At 31.9% G+C, this 18,227-nt stretch overlaps 1 protein-coding gene across 2 annotated transcripts in view; it reads right to left on the bottom strand.

Annotated features, from left to right (window-relative positions):
* Positions 1 to 18,227, bottom strand: part of boi (brother of ihog) — a 79,477-nt gene that overhangs the window by 30,672 nt on the left and 30,578 nt on the right. For both annotated transcript variants that reach the window (XM_068772574.1, XM_068772566.1), the window contains exon 2: positions 8,305 to 8,367. In XM_068772574.1, coding sequence (XP_068628675.1) covers positions 8,305 to 8,362 — 58 coding nt within the window. In that variant the 5' untranslated portion in view covers positions 8,363 to 8,367. The remainder of the gene's footprint in view (positions 1 to 8,304; positions 8,368 to 18,227) is intronic.

Here is an 18,227-nt window from a genome sequence, read left to right on the forward strand (position 1 = left end):
CAAAATCCGATCTAACCCGATTATACCCATAAACGGATCCCGGCGCGTCGAGAACTCGATTTATCCGATGATCAGAAGTTGACGTACCAAGATGTAGGTACCAATCGGAATTCGAGTCTATCGCCTCGTATCTGGTATAACTTGTAATGAACCCGCCCAACGACCCGAGCCGAATGGCCGGGCACGGTTTGAATCAAGCGTTAGACGTTTCGACGTAATTCATTACTCGTAATTGCTGCCGGCCGAGTAAAGCCGGAGCGTTATAATTCTGTTCAATGGATTATTGGATCTGCAGTGGAATTGTACGTTAAATAACCGTGGGAGTATTTGATCAAATTGCTGGCTAATTGCCTCGGCGCCACATTCAATTTGTATATTTGATATTGTCGAGTGCATGAACGTGATTATCACAGTTAGTTACCTGCACAGTGCAGAAAATAGATTTTAAAACTATTTAACACTACAATTTAAAATATTAAACTTTAAACAACTATAGAGATGTATATAAAGTATACAGGATGATGTGTTACATGTGTGAAAGTTTTTAAAGAGTAGCAGAATAGCTCATTTGCTGTTAATCAAAGTATGGTACATCCTTTACAAAAATCAATGGCTATAAAAATAATATATAGCGTATTGATAGTAAAAGTTAAAATTTAAAGAATTATATAAATATATATAAGATATACAGAATATTTGGTTACGAGTGTAATAGTTTTAAAGTTGTGAATGAATGGCTCATGTGCTGTTAATTAACATATAGCACACCTTATCCAAAAAACTATATATAATAAACGTAATGATAATATAGTACCATATAATTTTTAAAAAGTCGCCAAAGGCTAAAAAAGATTTTGTTCAAAGTAATCATTTAAGGCAAAGTGATTTCAAATAAGTGCAATAGCTTTGAAACTTTTTACTGAGAAGTGAGCCATACATTTTACACATGTAAACAATCACTCTGTATAGGAATATTAAATAAAAATTTATATTAATATTTAAACGGACGAAAATCGCCAAGTGTGTTATTAAGCGCATAACTCAAGAACGACCCAAACGTTTTTTATTTTCATATTTTCGTTAAACAACTTTTTAAAAGTTTTTATCATGAGAATAAAAAAACAATTGCGCGGAAAATAGAAAAAACAACGCTTTTCTTTTTCACACAAACTACAGATTAAATTGTAACACCTGTCCTTAGCTGTCAAACATTTTACAATCAATTCAAACAATAAAACTTGTTAGGTTTTGCAGTTGACAAAATAGATAACTTATTTTTGTAAGCAATTGTTATTTATTACCACGACTTTAAATTAAATTTAAAGTAAAAATTGAGTAAATAATGCAATGTTGAACCTAGATATACATTTCGCGGATTGCAATTGTAGAGCATGATAGAGATAACGATGGTAATGGTGACTCTTTTCAGTCTTCGAAAGTAGGTTCGACTGAATATAAAGAGGTCGCCCAGCTTCTCGATAAACGTATAAGGTTAAAGCCCTCGTGAATCTATGCGTGCGAGGAGCCTCGGAAAGGGAACGATTGACTGAGACTGCGATTTCCACTATCTTTTTTCTTGTCAAGAGCTTAGGACTTAGAAAATATATTTATATGTATTAGGGTGACCGGAAAGTAATGTCGTTTTCTTGTACGATGTATTCACCTACGTTATCAACAACCTTTTGCCATCTAATATACAAATTTTCAATGCCGGAGCGGTAAATATCAATCGATTTTTCTCTAAAATATGTCGACAGAAACGACATTACTTTCCAGTCCCTCTAACATAAATCTCTATGCATCTATTACAAATATACATATATATAATCTTTAACTCTTCCGTTTCAAACCATCTATATATTTTGATTTACTAGCAGTAAAACTAGCTTGATAGTAATTTCCGAGTTCGAATAAAATCGGAATGTATAGATACCTGAAATAAACAAAAAGTTACATACGCTTTACCGATATTGAAGAATTCGTTTATTGCTTTTTCTGTAAATTTCTTTCATAGCTATAGAGCAATATTTAATATCTGCCGAAATACATGCAAGCAAATAAATATCTACAGAATACTACTTGAGTAACGAAATACTTGATGAAAACTCATTAGAATGAATGTATCGCTCTTTGAAATATTTTTACCAACACACGAGTGTAAATACTGTGTGGTCTTTGTAGCATGATTTTAAATATCTTGAAGAATAACGTACATGGTATTAACTAAATTTTATGGGTCACATAAAAAAATTAAAAACGTTCAGTTTGTTTCATGATTAAATCAAAACATCAGACATTGTTAAGTTTTAAAAATAGCCTGAATAGTTTCTGGTAGACTTCCCTGTAGATCAAGCCTTCCGAGCCGGTACTTATATAATTAAAATATTTGATAATACAAAAATGCTTTCCTTAATAACGATATTTTAAATTTAAATGCTTTAATAAAAAAATTATAACTAATTAAACTATGTTTTCTATTTCATACACTGAGACTTCTAACTCTTGGTTCGACTCACTCTCTGCTCGGCTAATGCAATAGAACAATTTTTATAGAACTAGAGAAAACAGAAACAATCTGCTGCTTCTACACTAGAACCCATATCATCATTATATTTTGATGAATTTAAATCACTGCGAGTTTAATAATGATGTGTTTATATCTACATGATATTGCTTTATGGTAAAGAAAACCTTAAGTTTGATTTAATGCCTTTCTTACTTTTCATTAATCTTTGACTATTGGAGACTTTTAACTAGACAGCAAGGCTAAAAACTTTTGCAGTTTGTGATTCAAGGAGACAGTACAGCCTAGATAAATTAGTAAGACTCCGTCAAGGGCCTTCACTTAAATCGTTACACTAGACATTATTTGGCTGAAATACGCAGTAATTACATTTAGCTTTATCATCGTAATATAGGTAACATATATAAAATAAATATATAGAGACTAGGAATTAAAATATTAAATTAATATTATTTTATTGTGATTACAATAAGTATAATTTCTTTAAATTTGACAATAGTCAAATTCACAGATAAACATAATATAACGTAGTCTAAATAAAACTAAAGTTTGTTATATTTTTCACATCTATGTCGATACAGTGGCATTTCGACGTAACGTCTGCTCGAAAACTAGCTGAGTAGTTGCTCAACTAATATGTTCACACAAACACACCGCGCGCCGGCAGTATAATCATCGACGACGGCTAACTAGGAAATTACTTTTGTACACACAATTAACTTTTTTATCATTAGGGTCCCGCATTACAGTTTCTATCTAAAATTTCTTTAATAACAATTCTTATGTAGATAAACAATTTTTTGAAAACAGAATACATTTTTTTTAATACTTATATCTAACGATGGATAAATGTATATATTTTAGTACCGATAATATTGACGACGAAGATAATTTTAGGACTATAATTATTTCAAATCAATAAAAATAAATACAACCTGTATTTATTTTTATTGTACAGTAAAAGGATGCAGACTAAATAAACTGAAAAACTTCGTGTTTGATTAATCGTAATAATCTTATATAATTCACACTTTGTGCAATAATTATATAGAATTTCTTTTGCACATATACAAGTTTACAGAAGATGGGCAGCAGCGTGCTCTACATAATATAATTTTACACTGTGATCGCCAACCAGCCTTCGAATAGTGGCGATTATAGTATATCCCCCATAGATAACTTTGAGATGGCCTGTGGCTTGCTGAACGTCTGTAGGCTAAATGACCTGAGCATGTGAACTTCGGGGGCCTCATTGAGTGATTTGGCATTCAAAATTCATACTTAATTTTTTTTAAATAGAATGCAACATAGTCTACGTTGTCGACCGGAAAATGTTGAAACACATAGGCAGAAATAAACATAACTGCAGAATAATGTATGTTTCAACACATTCCGCAGTTAGGTTTAAGTCGATAAAGACAAGTAAAAATTATTTAGATAGTTATTATACAAAATTCTTTTGTATTGAAAAAATTCGACATCGTTAACGAGCAAGTGTGACCGCTTACTATAAATGCATGTGTAAATGCAACGGCAATGAGACTCAGAAAATATTTTGTTTATTCATCTATTACAAACTTTTTCCACCTCCATAATCTCCCTTTCAAAACATCCTTTAGTTAATTATCAATTAGTACTAAAAAGCGTCCAATCACGTAAGGTGTACAAACTAGAAAAAGATGTATGATCTGCTTTTCATTCGTGCACTTTTATCCGAGTGGTCGTGGTCATGTCCCGGTAGGTTGTTGTGCCCTTGCTGCTCCTCCTATGCGTCGCCATCTAGCTCGGTGTTTGGCGAAGACAGAGTAACCATTTATGGAATTTTCGTGACAGCTTGAGATAAATATCAAACATCAATTCAATTTAATTAAGTATTACAGGTTTCAAGGTAGCTTTCCACTTGTTTGTTACAATAGACATTACAGAAGCAAATTATTCATTACGTAAAACAGTTAAAAATTATTCAATGAAAACAGTTAACGACTCAAAAACAATGACTTTCGCATTATCATTAAAATAGCATTGTTCGCAATAAAACGATAAAAGGCTTGTTTAAAAACCAAAAATTCACGTAATAAAGAGAACGTTGAACGTAATATTTGTAACCGTGTTTTTAACCCCGGAACCTTATCCGAGTTCATCTGTGAGCTCACGCTACCGTATTAGACCATTTTTTTATTTACCAACAATAAAGCCCCTCGTCAATGTGTGAGTAGCTACCTGTCGTATCCGACGGGAGAACCCGTCACGCCGGCTACAACTTGAAAATAGAGTACAACAAACAACACATCACGGATTTCTAATTCACACGTAATACATCACAGCTTACACAGGAAAGCTTAACGAAACTACCAATACGCGTCCCGCGTTGTATAATGAATTCCGTGAAAATCTCGTTTGACATAGTGTTAAGTAATACCGGTAAGGTTTGTGACCAAGAAACGAAGGCGGACTGTTTCAATTTGTTGTGGTATTAAAATGTAGAAAATAACAAGTTGGTAAGAAAAAGCCTTAGTATATCAACGTAAAATTAATTAAATCTTAATTAAAAGATTAATTAAATACTTTGTATTATTGTTGCGCGATTAAATGTAATACCTAATAATTTATTTTTACAAAACATACTTTGACTTTTATTTTCCTACCAGTAATCTTGTAGACATCATTTAAAACAATTTCGATAGTAAAATATATTAAATAATTTAAAACAGCAAACAAAGTCGATCGGGTACCTCAGGTTTCTTTGTGTTTTACTGTACTAACATGGCCTCTAAAAACTTTATCAATATCTTTCAGCCTTACATGTTGAATTTACTCGACGATACGTAAATATAGACATATATACAGATAATATTTTACATTAATTGACTATACAAACGAAAAAAATCTCTCTAATTAATTCAAAAGGACCCCTATTTGAAGTTAACAAATTAAACTCAATTTTTTGTTAGACAAAACAAAACATACCATTGTTTCTCGGATTTTGTAGAAACTTTCTAACTCTCTTTTTTACATATGATAGGTAGAGTGTAAAGGTTTCAGGGGAATGAATTTATAATTAATTTACTGTCAATTAATGGTACACCCTACCCGGGATCAATGGTTGGAAATAATTAATAACGTAAAAAATATAAGGTATTTTAAATTCGGATTAATGTATGAAAAATTTAAATTTAGTTTACTATCTATTCCCTGCACACTTTGTACTGAGAGATACTGGCTTGTCGCATTCCAATAGAAAAAATAAATTAATGTTACGAAAGTTTACTTTATACGGGTTTTATATAGGTGTGAAAGCTTTAATGTTTTTACAGACAAATGAGGTATACATTCACCTTTTTAAAGTTTTTAAACATTTTTTACAACTTTCGTATCAAAAATTCTTTCGATCAAATACACATTTTTCTTTTGTGACTCAATTCATTATATTTCGTTACTACTAATAATATATAAAATTAAATTAAACGAGAATAAGATGTCAATGCGTCATCAGTAGAACATAAATTACAAAACTGACGCATTTCGATAAGCTGTTGCTATGATATCACTAATTAGAACATTACGAAACAAGCAAAATAATTTAAGCGTTTCATTGATATAAATGTGAACATCGTATCTGTGTCGGAAAGGGCAAAGGTATTGTATTCTGTTATTAACACATTCCATGCCACGTGGGGCGTATACGACCCCCGTTGTACTTTCCGTTCAGGCCATTTGCAGTTTTTATTAAAAACAAAGGATTCATAAAAAAATTATAGTATGGTCGAATATAGATAACTTCACATCACGTATGCGCGTACGCAATGCGTATTCCATTTGCAGTATTAAAAAAATATAAAGCATATTAAACAACTTTTTTAATTTTTAAAGTGTGTGTCGTATACACCCCACGCGGCCTGAATGGAAAATCTTCAAAAATTGCCGTGGCACGAAACGTATTAATGCCGGGTGCTGGGTCTGTGACAGTACAGTTCTTAATGACGACCCTGTAGCAGATTTAAGAAGACCTCCTAACTATGCGTTAGCCTTCAGTTAAACCAACCGGACTTCTCTCCATACATATCTAAATTTTAATACGAGTAGATCCTGCCAAAGATACTTTGTAATACCGTCCCAAAAATAATGTAATATATGCCCTTGACAAGCCTAAATCGCTCACCAGGATATGAATTCACTGTTACACCTTTCATTTCTACCTCTACCGGTTATTTTGTTAACTAGGATAACACATGTACCTGATGTTAAAATATTTAGATATATTTATCTCTCAAAGAACAGTAACTTTTTCGGTATATACATATTTTAATGTTCTTGTAAAAAGGAATAAGTCCGAACTAAAAGATGTCACCGCTATAAATTCTTGAGCGCTTTAAAACCCTATTGTTAAACACACTTGTTCGTTCCAAATCAATCTCTTTTGAAAATAGACACACAAAGTGGCAGATGTGATTTTTCTGTATAAAATAGTGTACGACAATATTGACAGCCCTGAAAGTGAATAAGATGATAGGGATATAAAAATTAAAGTATGTTTTGTTAAAACAAATTATTATGTATTAAATTTAGTCGCGCAACAATAATACAAAGTACTTAATTAATCTTTTAATTAAGATTTGATTAGTTTTACGTTAATATACAAAGGATTTTTCTTACCAACTTGTTATTTTCTACATTTTAATACCACAACAAATTGAAACAGTCCGCCTCCGTTAAGAATAGAAGAAATTTGATGGATGAGGGAAGAGAATGCTGATAAAATAAATTATGGATAAAATATTTTGAAAGAAAAAGTCCACGTCTTGGAATAAATTAGTAGGTAGGTGAGACGCCTCAAATGGGGCCTTAAAAAATATTGACAACCCTGATTTTTATTGAAACTTAATTTCACTGTACGTCGTTCCAGTACCTGTCTCAATAACAGGGTGACTTGATTTGCCCGCACCGCTTTATAATGACATAGTTAAAGAAATAGATATTTTTTAATATTAAAATAGCTCAAATTAAGAAACTAGGTATAATTATTTTAATGTTTGATTGTGTAGTGTAACAAGAACTGTAGTTACAGCATTGTCTAGAGTGTAATTTAGTCTTGATTTTATGCCTTAGTGTTTACTTTTAGAAAGTCGTATACCTGGTTTATTTTTTCACGTATACTTTATTTATAGTATAGACTAGTCCAGGGGTAAGCAACTTTTTCAATCAACGTGCCAATTTAAATTTTAAATTATTATGGCCGCACATAAATTAACACTTATTAATACTTTACTAAACCCTATTTATAATTAACATTAGAATCAATAAAATATACAATTTAATCTAAAATATAGGTATACAAATTTTAAGATAAAGTTCAAACAATAAAAGAACAGAAAAACGGTTCACTTGAAATTTATAAAGAAAAATCTACGTAACAAACAGCTTTCTAATCGTGCATTATTCAGTTTTGAACGGTGGTTATTTCCCATAAATTTCATGATAAAAAATCATTTCCAATTTTTCGCAAACGTGTGCACTTTCGAATAGAGACAAGATTTGTTAGCTTATCAAAGCGAATATTTTTTAGAGCTCACCTAAGATTTTTAAAAATTTTCGATGTTTTGTGAGAAAATCGACAAAGTTAGATCAAATTTAGAAATGTTTGGCGGTGCATGTTTAAGGTACCGCAAGCGACCCGCGGACCACGTGTTTCACATCCCTAGACTAATTATATAAGCCAAAAAAAATATTGTTTTTTTAAATAGCTCTTTTTAAAAATAAATAGCATTTAAACGGATACTTACTGGCCGCAGCCGGTATCACAATACCCAGTATGATTTGTAGCAATAACATCAACGCCATTATATCTGAAAATAAAATAAAAAAAAACATTAGAGGAAATGATGAGAATATTGCAACCACGTTTCGATATTATAGAAAAATACAACCTTATTAATTAGGCTATTTTCATTGATTACATATTTGTTGCAAATAATTCACACCACTTGTAGGTATACATCAAAATTTAAAAAAAATTTGGGATAATTATAAGATGGCGGCCGTTAATTTTTTTTTGGCCTTACTTTATCTATATCCCTTTTATTATTATATCATTATCTAACTTTTGAACAAACTTCACTGAGACAACTGGACCTCCGTTGCCATCAATCAATCCAGCTATTTCCCTCGAGCTTGACTATGCTGTCGGTCCACCTAGTGCTAGCTTATTCTCGCTGCCTCTACCGACTCATGGTCTCTCCTCGAGAACCTTCAGACCCGAAGGTAAAAAATGCAAAAAAAATACTCGTATAGCAACCTCATTCAATCCACAAGACAGGAAGGGCTAAGTGCATTGATTAATTCAACATAATTATTTATTGGCAATATATAAATGATTATTAAATCAATAATCATGTTGTTTAAAAAAACTTTCAAAAATTCAGACTTAATTAATACACGAGTCGTGTATTAAGGTGTGCTGTACGAAACATGAGCTTAAAACAACAAAATCCAGACTTCGCCTCTAATCAAAAGGATAAGATACGAAGAATTTAATATTAACCTTTTCAAAGCAACCCTTTACTCTCACATTCTGTATAACAGGGATAAAGCCCTATTATGTAGGGATCAACTATTTATAAGAAATGTAACCTCTTATGTTAAGATTTATCTGTCTGATGAAACAACAGAAATATCGCAATTTAGTGAGAAATATGAACACTAAAGACTGGGCAACTTGTATATATATAATTTTTTTCGGCTTAACCAGGGTAATTGGTTATAGGTATAAAAGCTTCAAAGGGGAAGTTCCTTTGTCGTCAAGAAGCTTTAAGCTGTTAGTTTTACACCTATTTCTAATCACTCTGTCTATAATAATCAATCTCATATATATCACATTATTTTTTTATTGGAACGTGACATACCAATAACTTCTGGCAGTAAAAATTCTATACAGATATAGTAAAAATAATTAATTTTAATATGTAGCGATCCGAATTTACAAAGCTTTTCTCACTATATTATTATTACTTTATTTATTATTTCTGATACCATTGGTGTTTAGTTAAAACGTACCAATATATTGAATATGATTTTCATTAATAACATATGAATATATAACAACATATGAACTGTATTCACTCTGAAGCTTTTGCAACTTTATGTGACATATCAATAAATACAGGCGAGGCGTAAGCCTCCCTCAAAGATATCAATGGGAGGTATACCATAATCGCCACGCTTGGCAGGGGAGATGGCGATCGCAGTGTATGACCCTGCATATCATATTACCACACTGGCGCTACTGGCCTTTCTTTGAAAATTTGGTTTATGAGCAGTGGCAGTCCTATATTATTAACAAGTAGTGTTTAATTATTTAAAATTTTATCCCGGGAATTGAACCCGCGAACTACGATCGCTAGTCTCAGCCAGCAGCTGAACTACCACCACTGTTCTTAATATATAAATACAGTGTTCAATCAGAAATATATTTCATTTATTAATATATTTTTCGTAGTAATATAGGCCAATAACTTTTGAAAGGCTGTCACAGCTAGTTATTTATATATTAACGGTTTATCGCTTTCCGGTGATTAAACTTAGATTCATTTTTAAACGTGCCGAAAGAGAAGTGTTAAAGAGTTAAAAATACAAAAAGGAATAAGAGAGAATAACCGTCCGCTAACGGTTCCAGTTGACTAATATTTGTTAAGTGAAGTGCGTCAGGTTAAATCGAGAGACGCACTTCCGGGCTTCGACCGTCGCGCCGCCCTCCGCGTTGTTTCGACGCGCAATGCATTCGACAACTATATTTTGGTATTTAAAAAATATTTTTTTAACTTCCGGAAAATCATTCAAAAATAGAACAAATAAACGTTTTAAACGTTATCTACTATATAGTAATGTGAAGTGTTAAACCAAATTTATAATGTTCAGTAATGTCAACATTTAAAACAGGGTTCAGGATATATCCAAAATGTATTAAAATTATTCGCGGCTCGCGGCATTTAGTTACGGTAGGGCAATAATGAATTAATTAATAGGTAAATATTTGAATCTTTAATATTTCATAAGGTTTATTTTGAAATTAACAATATAAACTGTTCAACTCATCTTGGCACGATGCGTTGTTTGCGTTAAGTTCGTAAAGACACAGTTTCTATGTGTACGTGACATAATGGACATTTGAAATATTTCTGTTTTATATTATTATTAAAAGTATTTTTTTAATAGAAAGGCTTAGTAAAATAGGTGTAATATCATAGAATAATAATAATATAAATGCGATGAAAACATGTGTTGCACGAAGACTGCCGAATCACTGTCACACAATGAAAGTTGCATATTTAAACACACGCACACTCAGAGCCGCGCGCGAAGATGAGTTGAGATACAACGGTAAAAAATCAACCGTAAATCATTTATTTCACTCAACGCTTACTAAAAAAACGTTATAGCTACGCTTTTTTTTTCAATTGTATTAAATACGACGTATTTGAGTTATTGTACTTTGTGAGACAGCTTTCAGAATAAGATGTTATCTTAAAGACGCGACCAATTTTTTTCCCCGACAGTTATTGTTAAGGTACGAATGGAGACGTGTAACAACAAAACTGGAAACAGGTAGGAGTTTAAGCGGCGGATTAATAATTTAGCCTTCATAAAAACTTCTCGCCTTTTTTTTCAGGACAAAAAAACGTTAAAGGTCCTTCGTAACGTCAGCGTTATCTTATACATTTATACACCTACGTATATGTAACGTTCTTTTCAAAATAGATATTTATAATTATGATCCGCGCGCTTATTAATCATGAATAGTTAATTCCCAATGTCTAATAAATAAAATAGTTGTTATTAAATATAGTCAAAGAACATGTTATATTTTGCGGTAACATAACAATTCATCTCTGAATATACAGAATGATGTATGTATGATGGTAATAAGTGTTATAAGATTAAAAGTGTGAATCTATGGCTTCTTTTCAGTCAATTAATATATTTATTTATATAATAATTTAATCACTATTTATACATTTTATGTATAACAGGGAAATTAATGCCGATCGCTTTCTCTACTAGTTAACCGTATGGGCGGTGCAGAGATAAATTAATAAAAGTAGGTGAATCAATGTTCTCAAAAATAATATAAAACGTAATGATATATTGAGAAAAAACGTTTACAAAATTGGTATTCAAAACATTCAAAACCGATCAAAAAAATGTTGAAAATCTTTAACCCCTACCTTGGCAGATTTTTTTAATATTACATTAATATTCATACCACTTGACTTTTAAGACCCAAGGATGCCAACAGAAAAAACTGAACAAGCGTTCGAAAATTAAGAAATTACCTAAACATTCACATACAAATGATTACTTTGTGTTCAAAATTGATGCCACTATTTTTTTAATTCTGATGTATCTCTACAGATACATTATCAAAAAAAAGGTTAAAGTTATATACAAAGCCAAGCGTATAACTAATTACCCTGTATAGCTACGTTAATGTACATATGGCAATGGCCGATTGAAGCAGGACGCAGATGCCGCCAAGCCTAAGACCTCTTTTAATATAGAGAAACTCCGGAGCTTCCGGGGCCTGGGTTCGGGCCGCTACATAGTACTGTTTCACCGGATTGAAAGACCTGCGAGCTCTCATCGTTTTGGCGCGTGGAATGGGAGAGCAATGGGAGCCAAGGTGTTAAAGAACATGACCTACAACCGTGTGCCACGAATTTAAATATCAGTGTTACTGGTTTTATATATTGCGGTGCATGATAACTATGATATTTTTTCCTTTACTAAGTACAATTTTTTAAATGGTATACTAGCGTTGGAAAATGACTACTTTCTTATTTAATTAAAATATTTACCAGTTTGGTTTTAATTTGTGCTATCAGAGTCACAATGTATGTACATAACACAAAGCACACACACCCACACTAACTAGAGTTCGATTATAGCTATTTGATGCATCGTCATAACACCTTTGGCAGCTATGAAATGCTGAAAAACAGAGCTGCTCGAATCTACTATTCAACCAGCACAGCTGCGTTCTTCTTGTTTTTATTATAACCTAAATATAATAGAATTTATTATCATTAGTGTAATAAGGATATTATTTTATTATTATCGTTATAAGTAGAAACGCTGGTTGAGAAATAAAATTCCAATGAGAATATGTGTAAGGAGACAAATTAGTGTTTTTAGTGATATTAGGAGTTTAAAGCATGTACGTGTGGGTATATCCCCCAATAGATATCTTTAAAAGAGGCACGACGACGACGAATGTATGTACGTTCAAATTTATACTTACAATCGTAGTTTGGAATTCGTTTCGACGGCAAACTTAGATGAATTACATAACACTTATTCTACTCGCAAAAGGTAAAGGAAACCATGGTTTGCAAACCGGTATTTTCTAGTACTGCTGCGACCTCTAGGTTGGTTATGCACTGTACCTTCATAGTGAGACTTGGATCCTAACAGCACATGTAATGATGCATTAATTTTATATAAATAAGTAGTTATTATATTATATATGACAATACATCAAAGTAAGGTAGCGATGATAAACTTAAAGGGAAGACCAGTAAGACCGCGGCCTGCACCCACCATTTCCTGTCGACGTTGACAAGGTTATCTGTTAAGCTTGCAGCATATACAACAGCCCTTAAAGAAAAGATATAAACTACTGAATTAGGAACTATGAATTTCAAAACCTAAATTTATTTTTTAATAATCATAGGTTGTTCAAATGTTCCTTGCGGTAAATCTGCAATAAGCTCTCTAAGCTTCCATATATTACGAGCTATTACGTTATTGTTATAAAAACTTTTATCTATAAAGCATTAATTGTCTTTAATCTAACAAAATTTTAGTTTAAAATACATTAATTTCAATGCGTATAAATACAGTAATCATGTATGTTGTCATGTTACAGTTTAAGTGCCTTCTTTTTGTTTTATTAAAAGTTTAGTTAGGAAAAAATATAACTTCATTATCCCTAAACCATAAATGTATATAACCGCTGCGAACCTAGGATTACGTAAACAAAAATAAATAAAAAAAGTCTGATAAGGTAACTAATCGGTGAAAACACATAGGATTTAGCAAAAATAAATATTAAACTAGTGAAATAATATTTAATCAAAAAGTAAGTAGTGAAATTAAAACATGTTACGTTTTAATATTAAAACGAGGCAAACTCAAGTATGGCACGTGCTAAAACGTTTGAATATTTTAAGTACACGTTGAATGTTAAGAGCTAAAATTCCTTCATACAAAAACTTATTAATAGCTTGTTTAGCTTGTTGAGTACTGAGAAAATTTCACTAAACGGAATAAACAAATTCTTAAGAAATTTATAATTATAACATCAATATTATTATACATTTGTTAGTTGAAAAGCTTTACAGGGTTGAATGTATATCTCATTTGATATCAATCAATAAAAAACAGTTCATGACGTAATGATAATATAGAAAAAAAGCATTAACAATATGCAGATTACTATATATTTAAAATTAATTATTGTTTACTATATGTCCCTGCAGAGTTTGTACTGGCCGAAGTTATTGGCATGTCGCATTCAAATAAAAAAAATAAGTTAATGTAACGTATTTCAGAGTGATCACTTTATACACAGTGACTGAAAATTGATGACAAGCTTTTTGCTGTCAAATAAGTTATGCATTAAACTCATTAAATCTTTTACACCTGTAACCAATCACCTGTATATATGAAACATAGCATCTATTATAGAAAATTCTTAATGTCATTATAAACTATGACTTTTTTATACGCTTTTAGTTGGTAAATATCATAAAATTATTTTAAATAACATTATTATATCAACAAAATTATGGTTATAAATAATGTTATTGTAGAAGTAGCTGCACAAATAGACTTTTTATATTATACGTGGTGACCTATTTAGTGTTTTGGTTGACGTCAAACGTTCGTCAGCAAGTAACAGGTGTTTAAATTCACCGTGTATTATATATGAAAAGAATATAGTTACTTTTATCATCTTCCGAGAATTTGTTCTATTTTATCTGTATATAAGAAACTTACTATCTTTACGGAACTATAAAAAATCCCGAAAATGTTAAGTCGTTTCCGAGATTTTCGCTTAGCAACACATTTGGCAATACGTTTTTCATAAAAATTATTTAAATAAAACGGATAACATATTTAGTTAGGAAGAACGTCGCTTCTTTTGAGAAGGTACTTCTATGTATTTTCCTTGTTATAGAAGACAAAAACAATTTTAAACTTTTATAGTTGCTTTAAAATTTGTTACACTGCTTGCGAAAACTCTTTATAACAACAAACCGTTTACCGCAATGAAACTTTGATAAGAAATATTAATTAAACAAGCTGGATATTCTGGGGAAGGATCGCTAGTATTTTACACCAGGGCAGCTCTTACGTCTATGTACTACAAGTATGGTCAAGTGAAGAATATTCTGTGCCATCTTTTAGGATGGATTGGTAAAGTATCAGCTTTGGACTGCATACAGAGACGAGTCAAAAGGCCGATTGGTAAAGATACTTTGGTGAACACTAAGTTTCAAAGCATAGAATATCAGCGAAAAGTTGAGAGTTTATCTGTATTCTACAGATTGCATTTTGAAGACTGTGCAGCGGAGTTACACCAAATAATTCCTCCATCTCCTTTCTACCATCGGTCGCCAAGAAGTATGGATTCATGATATACGTACACTAAACTTTTTGCTAATTTTATATTGAGAACAGGCAAGGAACAACCTACCGGCGTCATTGTTTCCAGACAATTATAACTTAGGAGACTTTTAGACAATATTGAAAAGGTTTCTTCTAGGCAAGCATGTACCATCATAGATCTCATCATCGCTTAAGATCAGGTAAGACAAGAAGTCAAATGCTTCGCCAATAAAAGTTAAAAAAAATCTGTTAAATAAAAAAATATAATTAACAGTCAATAAATCTCAAATAACGTAATACAACAGAGCAGGAATTAAAAAAAAACTGTTAAATAAATCCAGACGTCTGTCGAGTGAGGTCATATATAACATTTAATATTCAATAAACATCACGTCAATAAAACAAGCAATAACTATTCCCTGCGCGATCCGGCCGCTCATCGACATATTTCACACTAACATACTGACATTTCCTTGCTAATCTTCAACGGCTTTAGGCCCGCTTAATTTAATACATCCTTTATTTTGAATCGGGGACGCCTGTCATCTTTATAAGGATAGTGGACGTTGTACGCGAGCAACGGAGGCAAGCTGACGTCACTCTACTACGTCCATAATGAAAAATATGTTTTAAACCGGGGCTAAAGAAAAATGTAATACGAACTATAACTTTTTGAAACACACTATTACATTTTAAATTCAGAATCCTTTATGCCAATAAGCATGTACATGTTACTCTTTTCAGTCAAAAGCTTTTAACTTTTTTTCCGTAGAGAAGAGCCGCCCAGAAACTCAACCATTTAAATATAAAACCGTATTTAATTACTTTTCACATTACACACTCAGTCACAATGATGTTGCACTAAAAATAAAGATGAGCTCGAGCAGTGGTAGGTCAGCGGTAGCCTGAGATTTGGGATCGTAGGTCGCGGGTTCGGTTCTCGGTATAGTCTTATATAATTCACATTTTGTGCATTAATTATATAGGATTGCTACTGCTCATAAGCAAGTTTTCAGATCATAAACAGCAGCGTCCTCCGCGTACCATAATATCACAAAACAATCGCCAACCCGCCTGCCATAGGCCTAAGGGGTTGCCATTGGTTGTTATTCCTTGCAGTGAGCGTATCTGAACTGAAATGAAAATAAAGATAAGCCTTTTACAAGCCAATATATTTTTCAAGGCTTCATAAAAGTTGTAACTCATTTGTGGGCAACTACACAAGTTATTGCACACATTGTGTAGTTAATTTAAATTCAAATATTATGTATTCAACATACGATAAGTTATATATATCATCTCTCGTTGACGTCTAGTTAAGACTATCACCGCTTTAAAGATACTCAACGTGTCTACTTATTTTTTACATTTAATAAACAATTAAATATACTGAAGTCGCACACACACCGTTCGAAAAAATTTGCGATCTTCTACAAAATCATTTACAATGTATTAACCCTTAGCATACAAGTGTTCTTTAAAATTTTTCCAACATAACTTTGGAATCTTACTGAACAATCATGTAATAAATTCTGAATCATCTTTTAATAAAGTTCACTAAACAAAAACTCGTAAATAAATCTTATAACCGTATAAATGATTTGGAAGTGACAACAAAGCATCGTAATAAATTGTACTAGCGTGTATTTAGTATATTTATTAAAAAAGAAAACTTAAAAAAATTATTTGTAATAGGTTCTTATTAGATCCGAGAGCGTTTGGAACCTTGGTAGCTTTATTGTAAGTTGAAAGATACCATTACCAGGCAGCTCAATTTGATTTAACTTTCTATTAAATTGGGTTCAAACAATCCCAATTTTGTAAGTCATGGGAAGAATGCCAGAAGGGTGTGTTCAGTGTAAATTATTTTAAGTGGATAATAATATAATCGACTAAATAAATACGTTTCAAAACATAAAACATCGGACGTGTAATTGTCTGTGCGTTTCATTTTCTCGCACGCTGTTACGTCCACATTTACGTTAAGGTTTATCCTAACTACGTTTCCATTATGATTCTATTTTTGTAGGATGAAGATAATACTAGGTTAGTTTTCCGTTGGTAATGGCTACTTGATACAAAACCTGTATTCCAGGAAGACTTCGAAGACCACCGTTGGCCTCTTGTTAAGTCATCTGTCTTTATGCATTAGGTATATGTTATTTTAAGATACGTAACTGCTCAATATTTCATAGATTCACCCTTCCAGTAACGAGTCAAGTCTCGTATCTTCAAACATAAATATAAGTTATATACCACAAGAAATAAATAACCTAATTAATTATGATATTGTACCCAAGAATAATTTATAATTTTTTATATATAAAATAATGTCAAAGAAAAAATACCTAAGCGTTGGCAATGGAAAAAAGGAGTTCAAAAGATTAGAAACATCGTACTTTTATGCAAATCGTGGAACGCAGCGCAAGGATTAGTTTTAAGTGGAAAGCGATTTTTTTGCGACTTGCTAATAGGAACGCGACCTTTTTGACGATCGCCCTCGACTTTTGAGTCACCAGTTATTTGAGCTTTCAGTCTCTTTATTACTAATGTTTACTATAGTATAGATTTAATTAACTTTGACGTAAAAAACTTTACGTAAGCATATATTTATTTAAATTTGCCTATTTAATTAAAGCAAAATCGTAGAAAATAGTTGGCGGAAGATGCATGACATCAGAGCCGCGAGTCGTTCCAGCCGAACTTGCAACGATGTAACTAATACTTAGCGAGACTTGTTTTGGGCGGGCTCTGGAAGCGTGTCGGGGAAAGTTGTTGGTGTTATGGCGTGCTTCGAGGATATGCACAAGGATTGTATTATATTAAAATATAAATTCAAGTTGGTTTAAACGATAGAATGTATAGCTCATTTACCAGCAAAGAGCTTAAAAGCTTTTACATCTATTTCCAATCCCTATTTATATAACGATCACTCTGAAATATGTTACTTTAATTTATTTTTTCTCTTGAACTAAAACAAGCTAATAACTTCGGGTAGAACAAAGCTAGCAGGAACAGGTAATAAATAATTATAAATTTT

The sequence above is a fragment of the Battus philenor genome, unplaced genomic scaffold, assembly GCF_028537555.1.
Source record: "Battus philenor isolate CCGP_79_NKW_IND1 unplaced genomic scaffold, ilBatPhil1.0.hap1 SCAF_11, whole genome shotgun sequence".
In the NCBI taxonomy this organism is placed as follows: Eukaryota; Metazoa; Arthropoda; class Insecta; order Lepidoptera; family Papilionidae; genus Battus; species Battus philenor.